General features: G+C 44.7%; 2 protein-coding genes across 3 annotated transcripts in view; both read left to right on the forward strand.

Moving 5' to 3' along the window:
* The window catches only part of tnikb (TRAF2 and NCK interacting kinase b), a 117,161-nt gene extending 109,656 nt beyond the window's left edge, over nt 1–7,505 (forward strand). The window contains exons 31-33 of the mRNA XM_056299595.1: nt 1,183–1,342; nt 4,697–4,836; nt 5,566–7,505. Of these exons, the coding sequence (XP_056155570.1) occupies nt 1,183–1,342; nt 4,697–4,836; nt 5,566–5,649 (384 nt within the window). The 3' untranslated portion in view covers nt 5,650–7,505. The remainder of the gene's footprint in view (nt 1–1,182; nt 1,343–4,696; nt 4,837–5,565) is intronic.
* Nucleotides 7,506–8,293: 788 nt separating this feature from the next.
* LOC130129508 (eukaryotic translation initiation factor 5A-1-like) lies at nt 8,294–16,132 on the forward strand. Of its 2 annotated transcripts, none has more exons than XM_056299056.1 (5): nt 8,294–8,416; nt 10,052–10,239; nt 11,235–11,339; nt 14,793–14,924; nt 15,017–16,132. In XM_056299056.1, exons 2-5 carry the CDS (start codon nt 10,072–10,074, stop codon nt 15,080–15,082), a joined length of 471 nt encoding a protein of 156 aa, XP_056155031.1. In that variant the 5' UTR covers nt 8,294–8,416; nt 10,052–10,071; the 3' UTR covers nt 15,083–16,132. The 2 variants fall into 2 exon arrangements, with proteins under 2 accessions (XP_056155031.1, XP_056155032.1); XM_056299057.1 differs by lacking the exon at nt 8,294–8,416 and adding an exon at nt 8,571–8,590.
* Nucleotides 16,133–16,740: the final 608 nt, after the last annotated feature.

A 16,740-nucleotide genomic window follows, 5' to 3' on the forward strand; every position in this document is an offset into this window, starting at 1 on the left:
AGAGGGAGAGAAACTGCTTTTGTTTTGTAAATTTGTTAACATGTCAGTCTAACATATCGATAAGGGCGAGTTTTTCCCATACGTCTCTCCCTGGTTTTTCCATCTAAAGCTTGTACATAATTCTTGATCGAAGCCACTGCAGACTTGCATGAGATTGGCCTAACAGCCGAAAATCCTCAAATCGAATCTGATCCTTTGCGCTGCTAGGCCAGAACTGCGGATCACAACTGCGATGTTTTATTTCCGTATGTTCGCCTGATTTTCGCTTAAAATTTCCTTCTTGTAAACACTCGACAATGAGAACTTCAGTATAAACAAGTGGTTGCTGAGGTTTAGCTGCCCTCCAACATGGCGGAGCTGTTCGTTGTCAATGAAAAAGTCACGTGACGGAGAATAACCCATACTACAGATTTGAATATAGTGCTGAACATCACCAGAGCAAATACTGCACAGAAAGATTAGTTGTGTTGCATGTTAGCAACAGTATGTTAGCAAGGCAGGCCTGTTTTATGATGAGGCTGTGTGAATTAGGTTATCTAGGCGGCGGAGTGGGTCAGTGAGTGAGTGAGTCTGTGAGCGAGCAAGCAAGTCTGTGAATGAGCGAGTCAGTAAGTGAACAAAACAGTGAGACTGGAGAAACATGGAAGCTGCATGACAGACTGGTACTATTACAGTTACTGTGGTGGCCTGTTCAGGGTCACATGTTTCCTCACCATTTGTTTCCAGCCAATCAGCTTCCACCACTAACCCCACTCTGATTACTCTTGGAGTCGAGAAAAAGGAGAGGAGATGGTAACCAAGGTGACTACCTTGACAAAACCAGTGTTTGCGGCAATAGTGACTGGTGACGTCATTGTGCTGGGTTCAATGTTTCCATGACGATTGTTTAGTTGGGGATGGGGTTGGATGGGAGACTCTATTGTTGCAGCAGTTTCTCTCTAAAGGTGGGGGGATAGGGTGGGGGGTAGGCAGGCAAGGGGGGCGCTGGCCACAAGAGAGAGACGGGGGGAGGGTGAGAGACTTCTAGATAAGAACAGAAGAAAATGTGGAGGGTGAGATAGAGAGAGAGAGTGCTCTGTGTGCCACCCCCTGGGCTGGCCCGACCTCCCACCCACCAGGCTCACGCCAGCTCCTCAAAAACCCCGCCCCCCCCAACCCCGGTTCCGTGTGTCGCCCCGGCAGATTCAGAGTCAGGTGACCCCCCACGCCATCGTGGTTCTGCCCAAGACGGATGGAATGGAGATGTTGCTGTGCTACGAAGACGAGGGTGTCTACGTCAACACCTATGGGCGAATCACCAAAGACGTGGTGCTTCAGTGGGGCGAGATGCCCACCTCCGTCGGTACGTCAACCAAAATCAGCTCGCTTGACACCCACCTTACCCCACCTTTGACCTCTGACCTCACTGTGCTAAGCGGGCCTAAGCAGATCATCTGTCACCCACTCCCCTCACTCTCCACTCGTTCAGAGCTACACTCACTCCCTCTCTCTCCTTCTCTTCCTTCCTCTGACTTTCCTCCCCCGCCAAGCTTCTCCTCTTTTTTCACCTGAGGCTGGAACATGCACTTCTTGGTTCTTGGTTCCTCCACTGCCCCAGCACCCCACCTTACACCCCACTCCCCACGGATTATGCCTGTCATTTAACCCCCCCCCCAAAAAAAAACAAAACAAAACAAAACTGTCGAGTAGATTCACCAGATGCACAAAAATATTAAAGTTGAGAGTTAAAAATTCAACCGGTACATGAAAAAAACAACAAAACAGCAGGGCATTCAAATTTATAGCACACAAACAAACACGCACAGTCTCACACACACACACACACATATCAGCTGATGAGTGCGTGACACACGAAACAGGCTTGTACAAATATGTATTAAAACTTTTTTTCCTGCATCTGTATTGATATTCCGCTCCTCATTAGGTGAGCACCTCTATCAACACCATTGACGGTTTTCGGAGGGGGGGGCATACATACATACACACACATATATATATATATCTATATATATATATAGATATATATATCTATATATATATATAGTGGCTGATCAGGCCATTCAGACACACGGGGAGATAGACTTAAGACATAACCATTTAAACAATTACAGTAACCAAAACATGTCAGTATATCACTACCTAATATTAACTAAGAAAAAATAACCAAACAACAATGTCAAAAACTCAGTTGTCAAAGAAATAATACCCAAAATCAAACTAGAATATCCTCCCCCCCCCTCCCCCCGATGCAGGAGGAACGTGGTGCAGTCCCGTTGGCAGTCAGCACAGTTACACAGGTCTGATGCAGCAGGCAACCATGCAGCAACCCCCAGGAACTGCTAGCTCAGAGAAAACCAAATTATCCTCATGAAAATTAAGTAACTTAAGTTAATGAAAACTAGTATAGCAAAATTAACAAATAAAAAAAGTTAACTAAATGTGTGCACTCCATATAGTAGCAAAAATTATTAATAAAGTTGAGTGTATTTTGTGTAAAACCAAAATCTATGTGTCAAGTAATTTATCTGTCTATGTGCATTCTGGGTGTCATGTGCTAAAAAAGAAACCTAAACTAGGTAAATCCATTATCCAAACCACTTATCCTGCTCTCAGGGTCGCGGGGATGCAGGAGCCTATCCCAGCAGTCATTGGGCGGCAGGCGGGGAGACACCCTGGACAGGCTGCCAGGCCATCACAGGGCCTAATATAATAATATCGTATATATAAAGTAAGTAAATTAAACAGAAATTAAAAGTTACCACCATGCCCAGTAGTTCAGTGTGTGGGTGGCTGCTGGTGTGGCCATCAGACACACACACACACACACGTGCACAAACATAGAAACACCTTGTCCTTGGTTCAACCACACTACATTCAGGTTCAACAGAGCCCATTACCACTAATTTGGTGCCAAAGAATCTTAGCTCAAATTGTGGGTTTCAACCACTCATTCATATAGCATATGCCTGGGCTGTGTGTACAGCAGACGGGGATGAGACGAGAAATAACACTGGCTGCTGCTGGTGCCTGGGTTTCTACAGAAACGGTAAAAAGTAGCAACATACATACATATATATGCTTGATATTTCACCTGTCAAAACTGATACAAGCCTGATGTAGGTACATAAAAAAGGGCCAAATGTGGCTCTCAGGCCCAGTTCCGGGTAGCAGGCCCCAACACACTCATATTCTTGTGCTACAGCCTTACTTTTATTATCAATATTCTCTTATTCGTCGTTATTCTTACTTTTTTCCAGCTTGCAAGCTTTTGTAGTGGGCTCTTTTCTCTCCTCACCCCCCTGAGCATAGGGAGGAAGGCTGGCATCTGGATATTGGCGTTTGTCTGCTATGTTGTCCTGTGTCCCTGTTCTGTGTGACAACAGTGTGAAATTATGAACTATCACAAAAAACAAAAAGGAATTTTCAACTTGTATCCATTCTGTCTTTCATCCTTGATGTGGAAAGCTCCTGTCTCCTCTTCGGGGGGAGAACAAGAAAACGAACAGGGATGTCAGTTACAGATAAAGTGATTTGACCCTTTGGTCTGATGGACTGAACATTCAGCATGGTAGATGGCATGATGCAACTTCCATGGAGTCATTAGACCCATGCATCAAACAGCAAGGAAATAGGAGTCCGTTGATTTTAAGAGAGGGGAGCCCATCCAGGATGGATCTAGGATCTTATGATCCTTGTCAATCAGAGCCCCATTGTTTTACCATTCGGCTTCCATTCTCCAAATCTCAGAGGTCAGGGGATGATGTCCTGATTGATTAGACACGTGTTTGATTGACTGTGTCTCTGTCTTGAAGCAAGAACGGATATGTGGATGTTTTTGTTTGTTTGCTTGTTTGTTTGTTTGTTTGTTTGTTTGATGACAACATGTCATCTCCCATTTATATAGATGTGTTTGAATATTGTTGGTAGACCAGAGATTCTCACAACCAAGCCCCACCCTCACCTTAATCCCCTGACAAAATACATGCTCCAGAGTTTGCCATGGATACACAACCGCACCAAAGTGATCGGTGGACACGGACTAGATTGTACCGTTTATCAAGCCCATGCGGGATTTCTGGTGAGCCCCTGATCAATCCTCTTTCTCTGTGCAGATGGGATTCCTGCTGTCCCCCAACCAAAAATGTTTTAAGATGTATCAACTGCCAGAGCAAAGTTTTACCACATAAAAGTGATGATATATTTCTCCGACCGAAGAGCACGGCTCTTCCAGTGTAGTGTGAGTTGCTTACTGCACCCTCTATTAGGGTGGCATCTCAATGACGTTGGCGCAGAACGAATCCAGGGCCTTACAACAGTGTATGCAGAGAAAAACGCAAGAATCGCAGCTCACTGACGGTAAAATAACTTGTACGTATTAGTCAAATATCATCCATTGAGCCATTCTATCAGCTGAAACCGGCCTGTGATCTCACTAACCCTGCCATTGCATCTGTGCCATTGTTAGCGTCTTAAAGACAGCCCCACGCCCAGCCCCCTTGTCAAGCAAGAGCGCTAAGGAGGTAGTTAGCGGTCTTATTTAGAAACTGCTGCAATAATCTCCTCCCGGAGCCGTTTGCCTAGGAGGCGCAGCCTCGGGGTGCGATTGGCTTGGGTGTGAGACTGGTGGTGAGTCCTCTCCTGTCCAATCCTGTGTCTTGTGCGTGTCCCCGCCCCTCACTCTGTCCCGCCCCTGCAGCCTACATCCACTCCAACCAGATCATGGGCTGGGGAGAGAAGGCCATTGAGATCCGCTCCGTGGAGACGGGACACCTCGACGGAGTTTTCATGCACAAGCGAGCTCAGCGACTGAAGTTCCTCTCCGAGAGGAACGACAAAGTGGGTTTTACACACAAACACACGTACATATACTTTTGTAGTTGCACGCATGTTGAAAGAGTGCACATCTTTAAAATGAAACACCCACCTATAATTATAACAAAATGACTGACAACACAATCCTAAAACAAGGTAGGATGCTTATAAAGGACAGTGGAAAATGCAAGGCCTTGCTGGACAGTGTTAATAACACTTTTACAGACTGAGCCAGTGATATAAAACTTGAAGCAATTTGGGGTTTTGAAACAAAATTCCTCATACTTAAAGCTGCATTAACTGATTTCTGACCACTAAATGGCAGGCGGTAGCACCGCATGGATTCAAAACATACTCGTAGCTGAGTCACTCCTCACTGTGCCTCTACAGCAGCCCAAGTGCAACAAACAGCATGTGCTTGCTGTCCATTTTTTCAGCTGGATAGTGCTCCCAGAGAGGAGAGAAAGTGAGTGGGATAGCACATGTCTATCAGGGAGGTATTATACCCAGCAAAACAGTGAACAAACATTGCTGCCTTTACTGTGTTGGCGTATCATTTGGCGCTAGGTGATTTCACACTGAACAGATATCATTCTGAATTTTTGAGTTGTTAGCAGCTTTCACGGTTTTATTCATTTTAAATTCCATGCGGCTTCTAAATATCACAGTGAGTGGCACCTCAAGTCAAATTCCTGCTAATGTGAGAACTTGCTTGGAAAGTGAAAGTGATCCTGGCCCTGATTCTCTCCACAGGTGTTCTTTGCCTCTGTGCGCTCTGGAGGCAGCAGTCAAGTCTTCTTCATGACCCTCAACAGAAGTTCGATGATGAACTGGTAAACCCCGCCTCCACCCCTCCCGCCCCCTTTGACCCGCAACCTTCCACCTCCCTCTGCACAATCGCCAGCCAGGTGAGAGGACGGAGGGACAGCAAGAGGCTGAGAGGACAAGGGGATGAGGAAACAAGGAGCCACTGAATGAATCAGTGAGTGGCTGTAGAGAACGTCTGAACGCAGCCACGCGAGCTCGTGTGTCTCCAACAAAGCTGGCCTACATCTGTTGTGGGAACTACAGGCCTCAGAACCAGCTCAACTGTAGGGCAATATTGCTGCTGGACAAGCCAAGGTGGCGCTGTCTACTTCTTGTGGGTGACACCTTCTCTTCCTCTGAGTACTATTCCATCTAGTTGGGCTCTATTTTATTCCTGGAGAGCTTTGATTGGGACTGGAAAGGACATTATCCTCGTGCTGAACAGCCTTAGAGTCCCCCATTTGACCCAGTGTGTAGCACAGGGCACACATCTGTCATGTCCACAACAGCTGTCTGGGAGTGCTGTTGAAAATGTGCATCTTTGTCGTCTCTTCTCCAGCTGGGGAGGAAAAGATCCAAATACAATGAAAGAGCAGTTTATTTTGTATGAGGTGTAGATCTCTCTTGTGTCAGCGTCATTTTACACCGGTTTAAGAACACCCTCGACACAGCGTTGGGTTCAGGCACTATGGCTACCAAACCATGTCCTTTCATTGTGTTTCTAGTGAAATAGGGGAGGAAAGGTTGTAGATATTGTATTAATGTTGAGATAGCAACACACGAAAAAAAAAACCCAAATCTTAGCACAGTTTTCAAGAAAAGAAGTTTGCATAGTCTAGATGCCAATCTTTGGTCGCTTCACTTTTGGTCCCCTGTTTCTCTTCAGCATTTCTCTTTCCGCCGGTCTGTGCGCGTTACACTTGTGTAAATATTCACCTTGCTGTTAAAGAATTGACATTTTGCCGAATGGCAGAGTGAGCGAAAACCACGGAGAAAAAAAAAATCAAATCAAAAAGGTTTTCTAATTTACATTTTGCCATACCGCTCTGTTTAAATGTCCATTTCTGTGCTCTCTAAAACAGTGATTTCATTGTTGAAAGGGTCTTCGTTTTATTCTTATTCCTTCGCTGTTTGAGAGGGTTTTTTGTTTTGTACCTTTGCATGGCAGCATTTTGATTCTACCTGTCACCAGTTACTGAGTTGTCAGTTAACAGGCAATATACCGGGTTGTCTGACTGTGGGATAAAGTGTGTTTGTTGAAGGATGAGTGCTAAATGTGAGCTCAAAATGTACTTCTTTTAACTGCCTCAAATTAGCAGTAAGCATAATCAGAATTGTAAATGCACACAATTTGAGCTACAATAGCCAAAGTTTAGCATCTTGAATTGTAGCCAAAGATGTACGGTCAGATAAATCAAGTGTGTGTGTGTGGGGGGGGGGGGGTAAATGCGTTATGTTAAACTCATATTTTTGGCATTCTGTTCATCTGCTTATCTAGAGCAGTTTATATAAAGATTGAGCAAATAGGGGATCAGTGTCTTACGCATAGACTCTTTGATAATAAATCAACAATGTGGTTTTCTTAAAAGGATGGAACACGAACCTTGTGGGTTATTTAAAGGTCTCTAAATCATGACACCTTTCCATGTTAACTTACTAGGCATAGGATAAAACTAGAGAATTTGGGACTGTGAGTTGCCCATAAGAAAGAAACTGGTGTAACTGGCTCTTCCTTCCCTACTTGCTATTCCTTCACTCTTCATTCGTCGAAAAAAAGAGCGAGATGGGTACAAGTGGTGCCGTTTTAGGCCAGCTGAAACCTTTTATACCTGCAGGCCTGTAAGCGTTTATCAAAACCCGAGGAAAGGCAGAGAAAGAGGGGACCATCCGCTGTTTCACTGGGGGGGGGGGGGCAGAAAACAATAGATATAAGCGTTTTGTTATATCATTTTAGAGAAAGACACAAAATATGTTCACTTATGAAAGCTTGGCTGTCTTTCTAAAGAATAGAGAAAATAGTTATAAGAATTTCTAAAAAAAAAATACAATGTTTTTATTGTGGTATTATTTGTATTCCAATTTTTGTACGTATAAGAACCGTGAACGTATGTATGACTGTTTAAGTGTATGGGTGGGTAGCCAAGTGGGTTTGTGTGAGGGGCGTGAGGTGTGCGTGCGTGCGCGTGTGTGTGCGCGCGTGTGTGTGCGGTTGTTATCACCCTGTCTGAATCACTGGAATCAAGCGATCATAAGACAACCCCGATCTGGTAACACACTTTGTGATGTTCAAAATTCAACAATAAATGTCCTCTCCTTGTACAGCAACAAACTTACGCCGTTTCTTTGACTAATGACTTTGAGAAACCCCGATTATGCATCTATCTATCTACCCATCTCTGTCTGTCTGTCTGCCTCTCTGCCTATCTGCCATGAAACACGCAGTGACTCACACCGCAAACACGTTTGGAGCACTTTGGTCCATTTCGCAGTTACCAAATAAGTGCAGAACAGATCAATTTCCATATCCAAAGACTACAGTTTCAAATACTCGACAGCCGTGCCGTGGCCGCCGGCGTCCGCAAAGATTCGCCCTTTGCGGTCAGATCATTCCCAACTTCGTCTAATCGTTTCACTGCGTCGCCGAATCGACTCTGTATATTTATACGCTTAAAGTCGAACCTGGCAACCCTTTTTGTTAATCGGCAACCGGAACACACAAACGCCCCCCCTCCTCTCCACGGATGCCGCAGTAAAGTTGGTCGCGCCTGCGCAGTTCCGGTCCTCTTTTTCTTGGAAGGTAAGTGTGGCATGGCGCGTGTTTCTGTCTATGGGGATAAATAGTGAAGTTAATGTACTTTAAAGGCGAGCCGCGCGCCGATCGCGAGCGGTCGACGAGGCACGCGGTGGTCTGTTGAGGGCGAGGACGCACCGAGGGAGTAGTTGGCGTGGACCGTGTGGCGGTAGACGGGCGGTAAGGGTGTGGGGGTCCATGTTGTACGTCTCTTGCCCTGTTTGGTGCCCGAATCGGAGACACGCGGCCTACGGCGCGCTCCGAGCTGCTTGTCGTGCCTCCCCTCGTCCGCGTCTCGGGGAGGGTTTTCCCCCGAACGCGGATCAACTCGGGGAGGATTCGTCGTCTCGTTTTCCCCACCACGTCCGTGTGGGAGCCGTTCCGCCGCGATTAGAGCTGAAGCGTCGGTCGGCGGCTGCCGATAGATAGCCCAGTGCTAATGCATATCGACGTCGGCTAGCGGCGCCGAGCTAATCCTAGCTAGCTAGCTCTAGCTAGCTAGCAGCAGCGTCAGGCTCGCTACCGGTCGGTTCACTCCGCTAAGCGACTTAAACAAACCCCGTCCTGGAAATCGAGCCACATCTTGTTTCTCTTTTTTGTTTTATTAATGATCGTTTCGTGTCCCTTTCGGCCGTTATCGACGAGCGACTATGTGCCCCGCGTCCGTGCGAGTCGGTTAAATTCGCGTAATTCAACTTAAACTGGCTTCTTTTTCTCTCTGGAAAAGGCTAACGGGCTTATCGAGGGAACTCCTTAAATTGCCACCACGTGACCAGCCAAACGGTAACTTTGTTACTTCTCGGCGTCAACGCGAGCCGACGGCGGCTTCTAAGTAGCCCGGCTGGCTCTCGAGCGCGTCGGGGAAAGCGGGTGACATTTTGGACAGAAGTTGGAATAGTAAGGCCTCGCGACCATTTTGACACCAATCTGTCACTGTCCTCGGGCCTGCGATTTTAAGTCCCAAAAAAAAAAATTAGTAATAAGGTCTCGAGGGAGACGTCTGCAGATCTTTCTCTTTTTTTTAACCGGGTGACGCACCACGAGAGGAGCGGGGCTTAAACTCGCGATATCTGCCGGCCCGCTGCCTGGGTTCGGCCCCTGCCTTCAGCGTGATTTGACAACTTTTCACCATGCTTCTTCCCAATACAGAAGAACCCACAGCCCCCTCCCCAACTGACTCGCTCGATTCGTTGGCTGTATTGATGGCATGTTAGAAACCCCCCAACCCCCCCCCCCTGGATCCAAACAGCGCGTGGCAGATATGTTATGAAAGCGTTCCTGCCTCTTTTCTTTTATAAGTAAATGAATAAAATGATGCATGCCGTTGATGGTCGTTGCTAAATGACGTACTTGCTAATCAAATCATGACTAAATGCAGACCACTGTGCCATGCAGAAAACATCTGTTGTCTGACCTCTTAGTTTGGGTGTTGATCTGAATATATTTTCACCCTGTCTGAATCTGGAATAATAATTTAAAAAAATCCAGTATCAAATGCCTCGGAATTCCTACATAGCAGTTAGTCAGGGTTGTAATGGGCAAATGTGGGCAAAAGCTTAATGTTTTGTCCTTGTTTTTATCTCTTGGGAGTGTAGTTTGCCTCTCAAATTGACTTCATTTTTCACTCAACCTCTGCCGTAGCACCCCCGACCCATTGCACCATGGCAGATCCTGAGACTGATTTCGAACCCGTTGACTCTGGTGCCTCCACCACCTACCCCATGCAGTGCTCTGCTCTGCGCAAGAATGGTTTTGTGGTGCTGAAAGGACGCCCTTGCAAAATTGTTGAGATGTCCACCTCCAAGACTGGCAAGCACGGACATGCAAAGGTACAATTTATTAACTTCAAATAAAGGGGCCAGTTGTAAACTGAGCTTTTTCAAAGCTGTCCCTATTCTGCCCCATGGTGGAGTTTAGGTTGACCGCATTCTAAAATGTCTTTTTAATCCTGTGTCATTTTTGTTTGCATCTTGTTGGGTCTCCTGTGCTTTTGCATCATATTGGATTTTTAGGTTACATTAAGTATTCTATATTAGCAGTGTTTCCCCTACCAAAGTCGTTGGTGGGCGGGTCGCTCACTAGTCTCATCGGTGAAGTGTGACAATGAATGTTTCCATTTTCAGTGAAAAGGAAAACTTGGGTGTGGAGGGGGAAAAAAATTGCTGTACCATAGAGTCACAGGTTTTAAAAAGAGTAAGATTTAGCTGTTTATTTTTTCTTAATGTTTATAGTCTTGATTATTTTGTTCACAAAATTTGACTTTTATTATTAAATGCATGCAAGAGTTGCAGCACTTGACAGTACAGATGTCACACACTGTCTGATATATTGGTGCTGACCAGACGGTGGATGTCTTATATTACAGACTACACCATGTCAAGTTTCAAAGTCAGAATTCCTTTTCAGAGATTGCTTTAGAATCAACACACTTGAAAGTTTAAACTAGTTGAAAAGTGGCTTTTGCAGGGTGAGACTGCCCGTATTTTGATACCGCATGCACTCTAAAAGAACGTGACGTTGCTGTTGGGTGCAAACAATGCATCTTCAAATTTGGCATTTTTATTGAAAGTTATTTTTATTGTGTATATATGTATGTATGTAGGGCTTTCTGAAGCCATTTGAAAATGTAATGTTTAATTATAAAATAGTGACAGTTTTTTTCCCTTCACTTCCTGTACCTCACCACCCCCACACTAATGGAAAATTTCTTGAGGGACCTGATATTTACCATCCTTTTTTTTTTTTAAAGTGTGCAATTTTATTATAAAGCTGCTATCATCACCCTGCGTCTTTGAATAAATGGACTCCACTTTTTGTAATGTAGGTTAACTTGGTTGGTATCGACATCTTCACTAACAAGAAGTATGAAGATATGTGTCCCTCTACCCACAACATGGATGTGCCCGCCATCAAGAGGCTAGATTACCAGGTAGGCTACCTCCATGTAATGCTCTGTAACCAGTCTGTCTCTGAAGTGTCAACATGGATAAAATAGTGCATTAGTCAGTTTGAATGAACATACTAAAGCCTTCCCAAAGCATGATCCTTTTGAAAGCAGTTATTGAAGAGTTAAGTCCTCTACAGCATGTTGTGGCCAAGGTCCCGTGTTAATGCCTGTGTCCAGGTTGCTAGGAATAGTGATAATATCTTGAGCACTAAGGTTATTGGTTTATGATATGGCTGGACTTCATTGACCCGTTAGCCCCTGAAGGTCAGTAACTGCTGCTGAAGTGATACTTTAGGTGGCAGATTTAAATGGCTCGTCGTGTTGCTCAGGAAAGGAAACTTGATGGCTATGGCTATATATATCAATTTTTTTGGCTGATTACTCGGATGGCAGGTTACATTCCAAAGTGGCTCCCAGAGTATTCAAATGTACTTGCCAGTCAAAATTTAGCAGCATATATTCTCGATCCAAAACCAATCAAAACCAGCTAATGTAGACTAGTTTGGGTAAAGCATTTTTTAGTATGATGCACAGTGGTATTGACTACAAAGCTGAAAGAATTTACTCATTCTAAATATGATATGGTAAATATTCTGTCCTTGAAAGACACAGACGAGTTAACGGATTAGTCATAAAAGTAAGGTTTTGTTTTTGTTTTTTTCTGGGCGAGAACGATCACGTCTGAATCTCTGGCTAGCAAACTAAGCAACCTTTCACGATTTCTTCAAACTCAAGTCCAGTTGCTTTAACTGGGAAGAATTGGACAATTCCCATAACCATCTCCTCTTAAAAACCTCGCCTCTGCAGATGTGTTAAAACCTACGCGATACTTTGTCTTCTACGCAGTTTTAAGGTGCCATACGCGGGATGTCGATATACGAGATGAATACAGCAGCAAACAGCTATTTGCAGTGTGAGGAGATAATGGAGTAATGGCGGTGGCTTCCTGAGCAGGGAATGATGTCACACTTCCTCTGCATGTGTTGTAATCCCAGCTTTGTTTTGGAAGCCCATCCGGCTGCACGTGCATGTTAGTGCATTGTGCATGCAAGGTGGCTAGTGTTAGCAGGATAGCTAGCAGGCTAACAATTACGTTACATGGATTAGGTCACTCGGCAGGTCGAAGAAGAATATGTTACTAATGTTAATATACTGTATAAAAAAAAAATCAATATTCTAACCGAACGAAATAATAGCCAAGGGAGGGTGGAGGAACGCGAAGGGAAGGGAGAGGTTTGGTCTGAAATGCAGGTGCTGAATATTGTATGTAGCACCTTTAATCGGTTGCTTGCATTTAAACGTCGCCATAGTGCAGGGGTGTGTTTAACTGTAGTTATACTTACGTACAATCGAAGGTCTTGACTGCTGCTCGGGTCAAAAGCATCTTTTAGCGCTTTGTTCCGTAGCGAGGTCTGCGCACAGAAAGAAACCGTCTTACTGAGCGCACGATTTCGTTTACAGTGGTTCCAAGCTGCTTGTTTCAGGATTTGACAGTTGGATGATTGTGCTTGACACGGCTGGATGGTGCTGATGGGAGGGCTTAATGACATCTATATTATTGGTTTTACATTCACATAAGGCTGTGATAACCACATTACCGCAATACCATGGTCACGTATTGCGGGGTTGAGCTCATTGCCTCCATCACCGCTATTTATTTATTTGTTCATTTTTCTTGGTGAGTTACAGGAGTGCATATGGTGTTTGAGATGAACACTGTAAATATAAAGACTAATCATTATTTAGTTATCATTTACTGCCTTCCATCCTATGTTCAAGGGTTCTGGAGAAACAAAACTTTTCAGTTGCTCATCACTTCAGCTTCGCGGGCGAGGGGGAGAGACGGTCCGTTAAACATATGGGGGCGTTATTATATTTGTCCGATAATTATTTCTAGGCTTGAGTACTTGTGATATCTACAGATAACTGTCAATTGAATATATATACACTAGGGGTGTGCGGCTCACAGTTATATCCGCGGGCACGGCGGTTAATCCGTGGATCGGGCAGACCGTGTCATAAAAATTAACTTTCTGATTAATTGCGGGTGGGTGAGGTAATACATCATCGAGGGAAATATCAATTCGATTCTCGATGATGTGAAAATATTTCAAGCTTCATTTTTCATCAGGCACTAATTGGCTGCCACTTGTGATGTCAGTTTGTCAATGGAGGCAAAAAAGATCGGAGAGAAAATTAAAAAGGGAGAATTGAAAACATACTGTCACAGCCACGTCACATCCAGTGAAGATATCCTACAGCGCCGCCGTACCATAATATTCTACACTGATCCTGCAGTCTGTACTTAAATTGCAACAAGCAGGTATTTGTCTTTTTTGATCAGAAAACAAAAATGTCTTTGACTCCATTTCGCAGTCGTTGAAGGAGACATTGCAACCATCTTTGCGTGTACATTAAAGCTGGGGCAGGCGTTTTATTTTGTTTTATTTTATGTTGAGCAAAAATTCCATAATAAGCTTTCAGCATGCTGTAATTCAAGTGGTCTGAGAGAAAACTAGACTTCTTCACCTCTTGGTTCTGTATTCAGGCGTTAAACAACTAGCCTGGGACGGAAGATTTTAGCCAATCACGGGTCATTTTCAGAGCGAGGGCATTCCTATTGGCTGTTCTACATACGCAGTTGCATGTGTACGCAATCAATGTGTGTCCATCCTGCCCTGTCTGTCGCTTGTGGTTGTAACCCTAAAAATCAACAAGACCAACTCGAAATAGCTTCGTCACATGAGCAATATTAGTGTAACTAAGATAGCCGCTGAATAAAGAACACATTTTTGCATGGATAGATTATCAACTACGATGCAAGTTGCACGAGTCTTGGTTTGACATTTCCTGGTTGTACATGAGTGTAAGGGGCTGAAGAGCGATACACAGGTCATTTAGTGAGAGTGACTTAGCGGAGCGATACGAGGCAGCAGAGAGGCGGAAGGATTTGCACCATCAATGTTTGGGTCAATGTTACCTCCTGCAACTTGATAAGTAGATGGAGGCCATTGCGTGATGTCATTTGTTGTAGTCATTTTAAATTTTCTTGTGGGACTTGGTAGTCCTTATTTCAGCTCTAATGGTAACACAAATGATGATGGTGCACACAACTCCTTACTGGCATAGCGCTGTTTGCAGTGGCCTCATTACAGCTTCAGCACAGTAGAAGAAAAGGTATCTGACTGCTCACCTGAAGAATTGGCTTAAAGTGACAGTTTTAAAAGAAAGTACAAATTGATTGGCTTCTCTGAAGTTTATTTTTTTTACAAAAAGCCCATTAAGTTGGAGGAAAAAAAACTGGCACAACACAAGGCAAGCTGTGCCCATTGGGAGTTATAGGCACTTGTGAAGAGCATTTTTGACCAAATTCTGAGCTATCACTCACTTGGCTCAAACTGCCCACTTGATGACTTGCTCTTTTCCTTTCCTCAGCTGGTCAATATCAATGATGGCTTCATGGCTCTGATGAGTGACAATGGCGAAATCAGGGAGGACCTGCGTGTTCCTGACTCTGATGTCGGAAAGGAGATCGAGGCGAAGTTCGAAGCGAATGACGATTTCATGGTAAGTTTCACTGTAAACGGATTCGGAGCGCATTCAGCAACTCTGTAAAGATTTCAGTGCCTGACAGTTGGAACTTGATCAATGCTTTGCAGGTTACCGTGCTGCGTGCCATGGGGGAGGAGTGCGCTGTCGCTACCAAGGCCTTATCCAGCAAATAGAGAGAGACTGCTACCCGGGCAACAAGCACCACCCACAACCAGTCTCTTTGCATTCTCATTGGTTCTGTCACCAAAGCGTCAGCCTTCACAGACGACCTCAATCATTCTGTTGTGAATTCTCTCCTTGTTGTTTTCTCCTTCTCCATTGCTACGGGAATGTTCCACGGCACCTTGCTGCCTGGTCCTCTGCCTGATCACTGAGGTTATATTTTAGTAACAATATACTTTATAAAAAATAAGGACATCCATCTGTTGCTCATTCTTGTTTGATTTGTTGTTTTTGCCTTCGAAATGTTGGTCTTGCCACTCACATTCCTGAATGTTCTAATAACAACGGGATCCAGCTTTTTGTATAATTTTTTATATATATTCTTTAGATTGAATAGCAGGTGTTATGCCTTTTTAGAGGGAAAGGGGAGGGGGCTGTTTTTGAGTTGAGCGGCGGGAGGGAAGATGGGCCCCTGGATTAGAATGAGATCCCTGGTTAGGTTTGTCCCCACCCAGCTGCCATATTGCTCCAGCATGGCTTCTGCTCTGGTTCCTCTCTGGACTGGATGCGACATGGTCCTATACTTAGTCCCAGATGCTGGGAGTGTGGGTGGCTAGCATTTAACAGCACTTGAGGTCCACCCCCAGCATTTCAGTTCTAAACCCAAGAAAGGAACACTTTTCAAATCAATATTGAACTTCAGTGTTTTTTCCCTATTTTCCTCTTAATGCCAGTCTCGTCTGTACAGAAGTTTGAGGGGCTTGAGGGTCCGGTCTGCTTAAGTTTTGATTCAATATGACAGCCAAGGGCTTGCTCTGTTGCCCTGGTCATGACCCCACCCCCCCACCCCTGCTAAATATAAAAAGTGTTTTGAGGTGTGAGTGTAGCATTGGGAGTGCTTCCAGAATGTCACAGGAGGCAGTTTGCAGTGAGGTGTGTGTTTGAGGGACTCTATCGGGGAGGGTGGTAGAGTTGCAAATTTATTTTGTTCACTCGAGGCCTTTGTCACCTGACTGGAGATGGCAAAAAATAAAAGTTGAAACAAATGGACAAAACTGCAACTGTTTCACATTTTCTGTTTTTCTGTGTGCGTGTAGTATGATTCGTATTTAATGGGGGGGGGGCTCGTCACCAAGCGCAAACAATGGTCAGACTTGCTCAGTGTTTCCTAGTTAGTTCAGGCTGAAGTCGCGTCATCGCGGAGGGTGCTGCAGTGGGAGTTAATAAGCAGTAAGAGCCACACCCTGTACAGATGACGGAGATATATATATATATATATATATAAATCATGTGAAGACTCCCAGCAGTACAGCTCCAATGGCAGCATGACGGGCCGAGTTTAAAAAGCGCAGTGGATGTGCACATTTCCTGTGCCAACTTCTGGTGTGTGCTGAGCCATGTGGTCTTCACTTGAGGCCTAATATAGGGGAACCTTGGTAAAGTGGAGGACAATGCTGTGCTAAGCAGCAGCAGAGCGAAGATCTGTTCAAATTATTGACCACCAAGCTGACCCCCCCTCCCCCCCGCCTTGGGGCGTGTTGGGTGGAAATGAACTTTGGACTTGAACCACCCGGAATAGATGGCTTTGGCAATGGTCGCCATCAACAGTTTTATCTGCGATTTTCAAAATTAGACACGTTAAGACCATTTGAGCATTTTTAGGTTTTAA

Source organism: Lampris incognitus, chromosome 19 (assembly GCF_029633865.1).
Source record: "Lampris incognitus isolate fLamInc1 chromosome 19, fLamInc1.hap2, whole genome shotgun sequence".
Classification (NCBI taxonomy): Eukaryota; Metazoa; Chordata; class Actinopteri; order Lampriformes; family Lampridae; genus Lampris; species Lampris incognitus.

Excerpts from the sequence above, each read along its gene's own strand:
- LOC130129508 (XM_056299056.1), top strand. The coding sequence starts at position 10,072 with ATGGCAGATCCTGAGACTGATTTCGAACCCGTTGACTCTGGTGCCTCC. Across the intron at positions 11,340-14,792 it reads TCAAGAGGCTAGATTACCAG|CTGGTCAATATCAATGATGG; the intron begins GTAGGCTACCTC and ends TCCTTTCCTCAG. Across the intron at positions 14,925-15,016 it reads AAGCGAATGACGATTTCATG|GTTACCGTGCTGCGTGCCAT; the intron begins GTAAGTTTCACT and ends AATGCTTTGCAG.